An 11,832-nucleotide genomic window follows, 5' to 3' on the forward strand; every position below is an offset into this window, starting at 1 on the left:
TACGTTCTTCGGTTTGATCGATCTCTAGGTCACCGATCTGTGAATACATCTACCTAACCTCAATCTTCAAATATTTTATAAATAATCTATTTATGAGTAGTAAACTTCCTTCAAATCCTTTTTAAGTTCTTGTACCATTTAGCCAGAACAAGCTGATGCTATCTAATCTTGTTTATTATCTGCTTGGCGATATTAGCCAATTACTTTATTTTTAGACCTATTACTATTTCTGTTAGGGCTTTTCATCTACCCAGATTTAAGATGTTACAACACCTTCAGTGGCTGTGCACAAGTGAAAGCTGTACACGCTTCTGCTTTACTGGGCACCGCTATCGTTGCTGTTGTTGATCAATACAACCGATCACAATTACTACGTGCTGTATTGGATTGTGGCTCCATGAGATCGATTATCACTACCCGAGCTGCCCAGCAACTTGGTATCACCATCATGCCCGCACACATTCAGATTAATGGTATCTCTGAACAAGCGACCGCTGTAAAAGGTACCACTCATTTGACACTGCTATCTCGACCGCAGTTTAACACCTTTCTCCAAACTGAAGCCCTTGTCTTAGAGCAAATAGCTGGTGACCTACCCGCTTTTCCAATCAGCGGTGAGCTCAAAACCTCACTTTCACATTTGGATCTCGCTGACCCTGGTTTTGACCAACCCAATAGGATAGACCTCTTGATTGGAGCTGACATTTATCCTAATGTATTTGTTTCTTCTGCCAATGCTATTATACCAGGAAATCCCGCTGCCTTCGCCACTATATTTGGCTATGTTCTGAGTGGAAAGCTAAATATTGAGGACTCGCCTGCTCCGCTTCATCAGATGCAACTTATCTGCACCATGTTTGCCCGCGAAGAACCGCTTGCTGAGGTCATGAACAAGTTTTGGGAGACTGAAGATGTCCAAATAAATGCGAAACTCTTATCACCTGAAGATGAACTCTGTGAACAGCTCTATGAGTCCACTACCTACTGCAATGATGAAGGCAGATATGTAGTCGCACTCCCCTTCAAGCCTAGCGCGCCTGTTCTTGTTTCAAACCGCAAGCAAGCTTATCGAAGTCACCTTGGATTATTAAAACGCTAGGAAAATTCTTCGGAACTAAAGAAGAAATACGACAACTTCATGACAGAATATCATGAGCTTGGCCATTTGGAACTTGCCAAATCCGCTTCTGACTATGTGATTCCACACCATGCAGTTTTTAAAAATAAGGACCCCACTCAGAAAATCAGGGTGGTGTTTAATGCTTCCAGCAAGGATACCAATGGGCATTCACTAAATGAGAATTTGTTACCAGGGCCAAAACTGCAGTCCAATATTATTCAAGTATTGACCAAATTCCGCACTTACAAGTACATTGTCCTTTCTGATTGCAAGCAGATGTATCGCCAGATTTTGTTAAGGCCTGAAGACTGCCGTCACCAACATGTTTTTTGGAAACCTAATTATCATGAACCTGCAAAAGAATTTGAACTTAAAACCGTAACCTATGGGCTTACTTCCAGTGCTTATTTAGCGCAACGCACATTGCAACAACTTGTCAAGGATGAAGGAGAAGCATTCCCTCTGGCAAGTAAAGTTTTAACAAGTCAAACTTATGTTGATGACCTGCTGGGAGGAAGTAACAATTTTTCTGAAGCACAAACGCTTATTTCTGAACTGATTGAGTTATTGTCGCTTGGCTCCTTTGAACTTCGGAAATGGAACTCTAATACTCCTGAATTGATCGCTAACTTGCCTGCAGAATTTTTGGAAAATCAAGATTGTATGTTTGATGACAATGCTACTGCAAAAGTTCTTGGAATTGTCTACAGCCCACTCGCGGACAACTTTCGCTATTTCATTTCTCCTTTTAATGGGCAAATCACTAAAAGAACCGTTCTATCATTCATCGCTCGAGTCTACGACCCCCTTGGGTGGCTCACTCCTCTCATAATGCTGTTCAAGCTATTCATGCGCACGCTGTGGTCTCAGCAATTAGCTTGGGACACTGAGGTTCCAGCCTCACTTCGAGCTCATTGGGAGCTGATTACCGCTGAAATTTCCCGTTTGGACAATGTTGTAATCCCGCATTTACTCGCCTGTAACCGCTCTACTACCCGGCTGCTTGGATTTGCCGATGCCTCCGAAAAGGGGTTTGCTGCTTGTATATATATTCATGAAGAGACTGAAAATAGATATGTTAACTGCCGTCTCATAGCCGCCAAAAGTCATGTCGCCCCGCTGAAAACTATGACAATTCCACGCCAGGAATTGATGGGTTGTTTTCTGCTTGCTCGTTTACTATCCGCCATCTTACCTACGCTGTCCGAATATGATTTACAAGAAATTCGACTCTACACTGATTCCAAGACTGCCTTGGATTGGATCAATACACCCACATACAAATTGCAGATTTTTGTTGCCAACAGAGTACAGCAAATTACTCAGTTAACAAAACTTGAGTCATGGCATCACGTTACTTCTGCTAACAACTGTGCAGATATTGCTTCGAGAGGCTTGACTCCCGCTGAAATCGTCTCCTGCCATGATTGGTGGCACACTACCAATGCGTTTCGTTGTCTCGCCACTGACTTTCCCGTGTCCAATCATCTTGTTTCCAACATTGTACCTGAGATGAAAACTAACCCGCTGTACATTCTCGCTACTGTTGAAGAACCAATTGAGAATCGTTTGTATACCGCTATAGAACATGTATCCAAATTTGGAAAGCTATGTCATATTTTTGTCTACATACTAAGATTTGTCAACCGCATCAAACCAGCCCGTTATGAATATCGCTGCAAAATAGTCAAACAGATTGAAACCTGTGAAACGCCTGCCTCAATTGACACCACCGCCTGTGAAGCTGAAATAGCTAGAAAACTCATTGTTCATGTTGTGCAACGGGATAAATTTCAGAAGGAAATAACAGAGTTGAAAGCTGGAAAATGTCCTAAGCATCTACTAACATTGCAACCGTACATTGATGATTACGATTTGATACGCTTATCTGGTCGTCTTGGGCACGCTCCGATTTCTAGTGAAGCTAGAAATCCATTATTGCTGCCGAAAAATGAGCATGTATCCTCACTCATCATTCGACACATACATCTTCAAAATTGTCATGCCGGTCCCCGCACCACACAAGCAGCTGTTTGCCAACAGTATTGGATAATCTCTGCCCACAATCAAGTTTGCCGCATAATACATCAATGTGTCATTTGTAACCGCTTTTGCCGCACCAACCTACAGCAACGTATGGCCCCGCTACCTGCTGAACGAGTCACCGCCAATAGACCATTCAATTTAACTGGCTTGGACTTTGCTGGTCCTTTCTCATGCAAAACATCTTTATTGAAACGCACACAAACAACAAAAGGTTATCTGTGCATATTTGTATGTTTGACCACCAAAGATACTCATCTAGAGTTCCTGTCCTCGATGTCTGTCAACAACTTCATCGCCGCTCTACACCGATTTATTGCCCGCAGAGGTGCGCCGCACACTCTGTTTTCAGACAACGCTAAGACTTTCACATCCGCCGCAAGAAAAATGTATGAGTTAGAAAAACTCTTGAAGACGATGCCCTCTGAAGTGAAGTGCTTTCTGTCCAACTACGGCATAAACTGGAAGTTCATTCCCCCTTATGCTCCGCATCAAGGAGGCATATGGGAAGCCGCCGTCAAATCCGCCAAAACACTGCTACACCACTGTATTGGGGACACAGCTCTTACATACGAAGAGTATGACACCATTTTCGTTAGAATTGAAAGTATTCTAAATAGTCGACCGCTTACAGAATTGTCCTCTGAACCTGCAGAAGCTGCCTCCGTGCTCACTCCCGGGCACTTCCTAATTGGTAGACCTCTTACCGCACCACCGCAACCCATAGAGACGAAGGAACTATTGGTCGCACGCCGCTGGAGACTTACAAACCAAATGACCCAATATTTCTGGAATCGCTGGTCCAAGGAGTACCTATGCACCTTGATCAATCGCACAAAATGGAAAACCGCTGAAAGAAACTTGCAACTTAACGATTTGGTCATAATAAAATCTGTCAACACCTCTCCTCTCAGCTGGCCATTAGGCAGGATTATTGCGCTACACCCTGGTAAAGATGGACTAGTACGTGTAGTCACTATCAAATGCGCATCTGGGAACATTGTTTGAGACATACACAAAGTTCACCGCATCATTTGAAACCTTCTACAAGTTACCGCACACACCGCATGAAGACCGCCTCGCTCACATCCGTGAGGATTGCTTCTGTCTACACCGCCGTTCCTGTCTACACTGCTGTTTCTGTCTACACTGTTGCTCCTAGCTACACCACTGTTCCTGTCTGCGCCACCTTTCTGGTCATTTGTGCAACGCTCTCACTGTGTATTGTCACCGACCCGCTGGAGATTGTTTCCACCGCTATGAAAAACTGTTCGTTTTTGAAGGGGGGGTATGTTACCGCCAATATAACTTCGGCAGTTTCCCTCTTATATCTGTCGGTAAGTTGGCTGTGTGTTTTGAATCAACCGCGCTCACCCATGGCCATCTAACATGCCACTGCCATCAGCCGCAATGATATCGCCAAGCCCATTGTAGATGGCACTGCTCTCTCTCTCGGCTTGTTCCACTCCCCACTACTACTTCGCCCGTTTCCGCTTTGTCAAGATGGCTTGTTCTAAAACGTGCACTAACGCTACCAATTTTTCCTCCCTTTGAAAGAACTTATAAATGTACGACCTCTTCGCTGCGACATGGGCCCATGTTTTCCCCCCAGCCAGTGCAAGTGATTTCTTATTACAATAACGTGCTACCGCCTACCCGAACGAGAAAACCGCTGTTACAGTCCACTGCGAACCCGCCATCCTTGTACGAGAAGCTTCTTAAAGGTAACGACTTTATTTTGAGCTACTAAGTAACGTGATTTGAAGCCCATTACATTGGCTCTAACAACCACGAAGAATCTATCCTCTGAATCTAATGGTTTCATCTCTTACTGAACTTGAAATATTCTTTTCCAAAAATATAAATTTTAGGCGCTCATATCTCAAAAAGTAATGATCAGAAAAAATGTTTTCCTGAGAAACCTCTTTCATTTTGATAGCTTCCTGATATACAAATCATCCTTGGAAACACAGATAATAATTTCGTCGTCTGTCCATAACAGAAGATGCATGTGCCTGTGTGGGAGATCAGCTGTATAATCGATTAGCTTACCATATCTTGCAAGAAATCTAGAAATTGTAATTGAGTCTATCAAAATAATCTAATTTGTTGACATAAGATGGTATATCATAATATTCAAAGTTAATAATTGAAGAGCTCGATTCCAAACTGGCCTAAGTCCATTTTTGTGGAAATCGAGATATCAGCTGATTATTGAACCTTATACATAGACCTTCATTCCTAGCATAGTAACTACTCCAAACTATCCTTAGTCACTACAAAGATAGATACCACAATATCACGTTTTTTTCCAAAGTGTATCTAAGTCCATTGCTGTTCCTTTCCATTCCAACCTTAGTCCTTTGCACATGCGCAGAGCATCTTTTTCTGTCTGTTTGTCTACAGATTGAAGCCTAACTACAATTTTTACTTCGAGGTCAGTGCGTTTTCAAGGGAAGAGAACAGTGAAAGTCAAGAATACATACCCTGGGGATTACCAAGAATATCAAGTGATCAAGAAAATTTATTCAAAAAAATTGGCAAAATATATTCAACTCAGCAAATACAGCACTTGAAGAAACTTATCATATTAGTGACATGAAGAAGGTCCGAGTCCAAGTTTCTTTCCAAAATGTTACCAAGTCCATGGACTTAGTGACATTTTGGAAAAAAAAGCAAGAAAATTAACCTATTACACAGAAATTACTTAAAAATATGCAGAATTATTGTATGGAATTCAAAATACACACTTTATACATTGGATTATAAACATTTTCCAACATGTAAGTGATGACTATCAAAAAATTGATTTCCTGAGAAAAACACTTTTGTGACTTGGGCCCGTTTGGAATAGAGCTCTTCAATTATTTTACAGTTCTAAGTGATTAGTGAGTGTTATTTTGTTTGTCAATTTGGTTTGTGAACAATCTAAATTGAAACTTTTATGTTTTCAAATATTTGGACTGAAAATTTGACCTGAATTCAAGTGTATGGAACATAACCTACTTTTCGGAATATTTATAGTGTATAAATCAAAATTCGGGGAAGAAACAGTTTTGGGCTGTGCCTGTTAGTCCTTCCCCAATCATTTTAAAGAATGGAAAAAAATAAATGATTATAAATAAATAACAAGCGAAGCTTGGTGCCCCGATATTGATGAATGAACGGGAAAATTGTTACCTGGGCTTGTGCATCATGGTGCTGTGTAAAACAACAAAGTAAAATAAATTTTAGATATTTCTTTCTTTGTGGAAAGACCGAGATGGATTTGTGACTGCAACCTGCAACATCTATCTGATTTGTTGCTCTGTGCCCTTCTACATTCTTTATTTTTTGAATTAGTTCATTTAAAAAAATTTTCAGTTTATTTTTCTTTTCAAGGTTCAATTATATTTCTATAAAAGTGAGTGCAATATTTAATAGAGATGTGTCGTTTTTTTTTTTTTGCTTGTTTATAGGAGAGCTATAGAAAATTAACCGTTCAATTGAACGGGTCTTTTTGAACGGGTCGCGGCAGTGAACGTGAACGACTGACCCGAATCAGTAAAGTGATCCGAACTTCCCATCTCTAATATTCAAACTATTTCTGTCAATTATTAAATCACTTTAAATATTATAAAGGAATATTTACTTCCAAATAAGTTGTCTCTGTTCTATTACATCAGCTTTCCAGCTTTGTCACCTTGTCAAAAAGTAGCTTGTATCAGAATTATTTATAAAAGTTCTTCCAACCACCGAATTAATCAACATTATACCTTAATAATATCACAAGAGCTATTATTAGATAATCATGATGTATTGATTTGAATTGATTCATTTCAAGTGATTCCATGGTACCGAATGTTTTTAAAATATGAGAACAAGAAGTAGAGCAATTCTTGGATTTGTGTTTTGAAATTAGCGGTAAACTTGATTTCTACAAAGAATAAAGATGGCGGTCTAGGTGCACTCAAGTTGGTCTTGGTGCCATGTAAAATGCATGTTTAGATTGGAAGATACCTTTCTATATATTTTCTGTTCTGTGGTGTCCAAGTGATTTTGCAAATCTTGGCTTGGATTGTTGGCTGGTAGTGCAATCTAATATTATTATAGTTTAGTAGTTTATTTTATTTTGGCACAATATTCATTTGGATAAAAAATACTAGAATGGAGTCAGAAGTAAGTAAACCTACTTGAAAATTGCATTACATACTAATAGACTAACATAACCTAGAACTCAGTTGGACCTATTCCAAAAATACATTACAATATTAATTTAGGATTTTAATAATTTATATTCTAACTAATATTAAATTAATGTTCTAGAGCAATTACAACATAATTCATATTTGAGTAATATTCATTAGAGCATGTAAAATGTTCAATAGATTTATAAAAGCATGTTCAATTCATTCAAACATTGACCAGCTTTATGCTAGATATATTTCGTCAGTAAAAAAAATGAACACATAAATACACAACATTTAACAAGATGGCTTTGGAAAATGTAATGATCCACACAATATGAACTGGTCATTTCAACATCACCAATACCACACTAATAATGTTGTACCTAACTCAAGATTATACTCTATTAACTTATATGTAGGTAAAACAAGTTTGGACTTGGACTAAATAGCTTGTTTATAAGCTGACCAAAGTTTTAATCTTAACATCTAAACCAATTTACTGAATAGCTTATAATAGGTAAAATTTGACAAATCTGTATTGACAGATTTGACAAATTGAATATACTAAGCAGTCAAGTGAGCTTGCATGAAAACATACAATTTTGCAGAACATGGATATTTTGTACATATCTAGACTTTTTTTATTCAGTGTAGAAGTGTCTCAAAACATATTCTCGAAAATTAATGCAGTAGGTCAGGCTATATTGTTCAAATGACAGATAAATCATAAATTTAGTCGTTTCTTTATAATATTTAATATAATTTATTATTTAAGCTTTACAATAGTTTGTATTTCTAATAATTACATTCAACAATCTTCAATGTTCTGATAGTCACAGTCTGTGTTCACTGTTCGCGGTGTTCTCTGATTGGAGGTTACTGATAAATATAATAATTTTATCCACTTTTTTGAGTATACTTTGAATGGATTTCAGATCAAGGAAGAAATTAAAGCATTCCTGAATGCTCCAATGGATATTGGCAGAAGCGCCCATGAATTATCCATGAAGGCTGAATTAGACTATGAGAATCAGTCAAAAGTAAGTCAATGAAGCAATATTGTGTCATATAATTTCACATAATCTTGTGATACTGACAATATCGTTTTTATTTCACCTTAATACATGGAGAAAATTCACAATATCTCTGTTCATAGTGTAAATTTCAATTCAAATAAACTTGTTCATCCCAATTATGGTACATAATTACCAAGTTGCACTGTAGAGAAAAAGTAGAAATTAAAGATATTTTATGGGGATTTTAAGTTCTAAATTCCAAGTTGATATTTTGTTTGTCCAAGCCTATTATTGTTGATAATTATTGTTAAGGCTGAATGAGAGTGTACCTATGAATTGTACAGTTTTTAGATCATGCCAGAGTCCCTGAAATTTGTTAATTATCTCATGACCAATAAATTAATCCCATCACTAAAATTGATTCCCATTCAGTTATTCATTGTGTAAGTTTTCAATAATTGTTGAAGCCACTTTGAAAAGTTTTTGGTAACTGGTACCATTCTAATTAATTGCAGATGTCCACATGTGACCAGAGAACAGACAGCCAATCACCAGTCTCAGAGCACAATTCATTGAGTGGAGAATCAGATTCCAGGTTGACTAAGGCCATTGATAAAGAAGTGTGTGGTAAGTATAGTGATAACATTGTTGATGTGTTGTATGTAATTCATAATTCAACTTGTATTTGCATTCTTTCCTTAAATTTGCATTAGCTGTGTGTTTCAAGTAGCCTTCAACTGCACCAATCACAGGAACTGTCTCATTACTTATACTTACTATTACCTATACTTAGATTACTTTCAATTACCTATGCTTTCCTCATATTTTTCTTATGTATTTTCTTATGTATTCTAATTGCATTTACTGTATCTCTTATTTTTTTTAATAACTTGCTTAATACGATTGTAAATTGTAGTGAAGACTGTTTTGGGCCTTATGTCTGTAGTGTTCTTTGTTCTGTAATAAATAAATAAACATTTAGAAATCTCCTGAAATAAGAGCAGCTGACAGGAGGGTGTGCAAACACTGTTGTGACATTCACCCTATAAAATCAGTGGATATGATAGGAACATATTTTTGCCACTCATTTATTCCCAATATTTTCCATAGTAGATATCTATGATGCAAGTTACCTAACCAGGTTCACTAACAGAACCAATATTTATATTTGTTTCATTGTTAATTTTGATAAATCCTGAGTTCAATAGATTTGACATGCCATGGAATATAAATATTTTTTCATTATTAAATTATATTATCAAAATTGACAATGTGTATAGATTCTCACTGCAACAATATATATGCAATTCTTAGCTCTTGGGTTTTACTTTGTATTTTTTTTTTTGATTTTACATTGTATTTTTAGGATTTTATTTTTATTCCTTATTTTTTTCTTTGGTTTTCACTTTTCTCCTCCTCATTGTACTCTCTCCCATCCTGCTCTTTCTCATCCTCTTCCACCTCTTATTCTTCCACTGCTTTCTCTTCCTCCTTCTTCTCATCCACATCTTACTCCTTCCCTATCTCCTCATCTTCTTACTGGTCCTCTAACTCTTTCTCCTCCTCCTTTCCTTGTACCTCCTCTTCCTTTCTCACCACATCCCCTTCTCCCTCTACATCATCCTCCTCCACCTCCTCCTTCTACTCCTCCTCTTTTGCCTCTCCTTGACCTTTTCCATTCTTCTCATGTTCTCTTTCCGGCCTTTTCTCTTGACTTACATAAATATACTTATCTTCTAAATTTACTTATTTTTGTCTTGACACTGTTCAGAACACTGAAGTAAATATTCATGTGCTTGTTTGTGCTACAGGTGTTAGAATAGCTGAAGTTGTATCATTAAGGTTGGAGGATTCGTTTGAAGGCTGCAATCAACAGAAGTTATGTCCATACCAGGTAAGAGGAGTTTGTCCATTTGAAAGTCATTTCCATTTGCTTATAAACTGTATTCGAGATTATTTGTAAGTTCTTGTTGTCAAGTAGAATCTTGTTAACTGTTGTGTACCATACACATTTTCACTGTGGGCTTCATCTAGTCGGCTAGTCATCTAGAATTAATGACCTCATAAACCACTGTGAATAATGTAGTCTATAATAATAATACAAGTCCTGGCATTGATTGTGAATGTGTATGTGTTGCAGATGGCAACAGTTACTGTTAAAAAGGAGGAGGAGAAGGAGGAGGAGGAGGATAGCAGCCAGCAACCAGCTGCAGTGGAAGATGATTGCAGCCAACAACATTATCTAATCCCTGGCTACAACATGATCTTCATCAAAGAGGATGCATATGGTGAGATGCATTCTATTACTAACCGATTCTTGATTGACCAGGGTCTACACTCCTTGCTTGGGTGATTAGATTAGCTGTGGCCAGCTTTCTCACATGAAGTGGTTTGATGTTTGGGAGTGGAACTCCTGTATAAATGCTACTCCTCAATGGGCTGTCTGCCACATGTCAACCATGCACATGTACAGAACAAATGTGTAGTGTGTTAGATGTAATGTGTTCAGAATATTCCATAAAATTGGATGTATCAACCTAATGATGTTTGTCTACTTTTTGTTATAAATTTGACTTCTTCAATTTCATAAATTACCTCTGATAACCAATCCATCATCACTATGGAGAATTATCACCATTAGCTATAAAGAAATACAGTATAATGAATCATCAGAATACTTTATAACAATTACAAAATGTATTATTGAACTTCATATCGTTAATGTCACTATATAATATTCTGTTTTCATAATTTACAAGTTGCATTTTTGGTGATTGCAGACGAGCAAGAGGCTGAAGAAAGTGCAGTGAAGAGCGAACCAGAGATGTGGCCTTCAAACTGCAGCACATCTGGCCGAGACTATGCAACAGAAGTGGGTGGACTGAATGAGCATTCAATCTCTCCAGTGGAAAAGTGCACTGAGTCATCTGTGGCTGGCAAAAAAACCAAGCTCTACAACTGTGCTCACTGTAGCTATAAAACACCAAGGTTCACTGATTTGAAGACACACATTAGAAAACACACTGGGGAAAAACCTTTCAGATGCGAGTTTTGTGAATATAAATGTGCTGATTCAAGTGGTTTTAGAAAACATATCAGAACTCATACAGGAGAAAAACCTTTCAGCTGCAAGTTTTGTGAATACAAAAGTGCTGAGTTAGGTAGTTTGAAAACACATATCAGAACACATACTGGAGAAAAACCATTCAGCTGCAAGTTTTGTGATTACAAAAGTGCTCAGCTAGGTCATTTGAAGGTACACATTAGAAAACACACTGGAGAAAAACCTTTCAGCTGCGAATTTTGTGTTTTCAAAAGTGCTAGGTTGGATGATTTGAAAGCACATATCAGAACACATACTGGAGAAAAACCTTTCAGCTGCAAATTTTGTGTTTTTAGAAGTGCTAGGTTAGGTGATTTGAAAGTACATATCAGATCACATACTGGAGAAAAACCTTTCAGCTGTAAGTTTTGTGACTACAAA

At 37.7% G+C, this 11,832-nt stretch overlaps 3 protein-coding genes across 3 annotated transcripts; all 3 read left to right on the top strand.

Annotated features, from left to right (window-relative positions):
- The first annotated feature begins 397 nt into the window (after positions 1-397).
- On the top strand, positions 398-1,099 carry LOC120355865. Its single transcript, XM_039444601.1, has one exon. The coding sequence runs from the start codon at positions 398-400 to the stop codon at positions 1,097-1,099; it is 702 nt and encodes a 233-aa protein (XP_039300535.1).
- A 39-nt stretch (positions 1,100-1,138) lies between these two features.
- Positions 1,139-4,171, top strand: LOC120355866. Its single transcript, XM_039444602.1, has one exon. The coding sequence runs from the start codon at positions 1,139-1,141 to the stop codon at positions 4,169-4,171; it is 3,033 nt and encodes a 1,010-aa protein (XP_039300536.1).
- A 2,844-nt stretch (positions 4,172-7,015) lies between these two features.
- On the top strand, positions 7,016-11,829 carry LOC120355867 (gastrula zinc finger protein XlCGF57.1-like; the record flags this gene model as incomplete). The annotated part of the gene is made up of 6 exons (XM_039444603.1): positions 7,016-7,321; positions 8,268-8,372; positions 8,864-8,975; positions 10,160-10,242; positions 10,489-10,636; positions 11,129-11,829. Coding segments are annotated over exons 1-6 (1,161 nt in total), but the record flags the coding sequence as incomplete, so codon positions are not given.
- Positions 11,830-11,832: the final 3 nt, after the last annotated feature.

This window comes from Nilaparvata lugens, unplaced genomic scaffold (genome assembly GCF_014356525.2).
Source record: "Nilaparvata lugens isolate BPH unplaced genomic scaffold, ASM1435652v1 scaffold5023, whole genome shotgun sequence".
NCBI classification, from domain to species: Eukaryota; Metazoa; Arthropoda; class Insecta; order Hemiptera; family Delphacidae; genus Nilaparvata; species Nilaparvata lugens.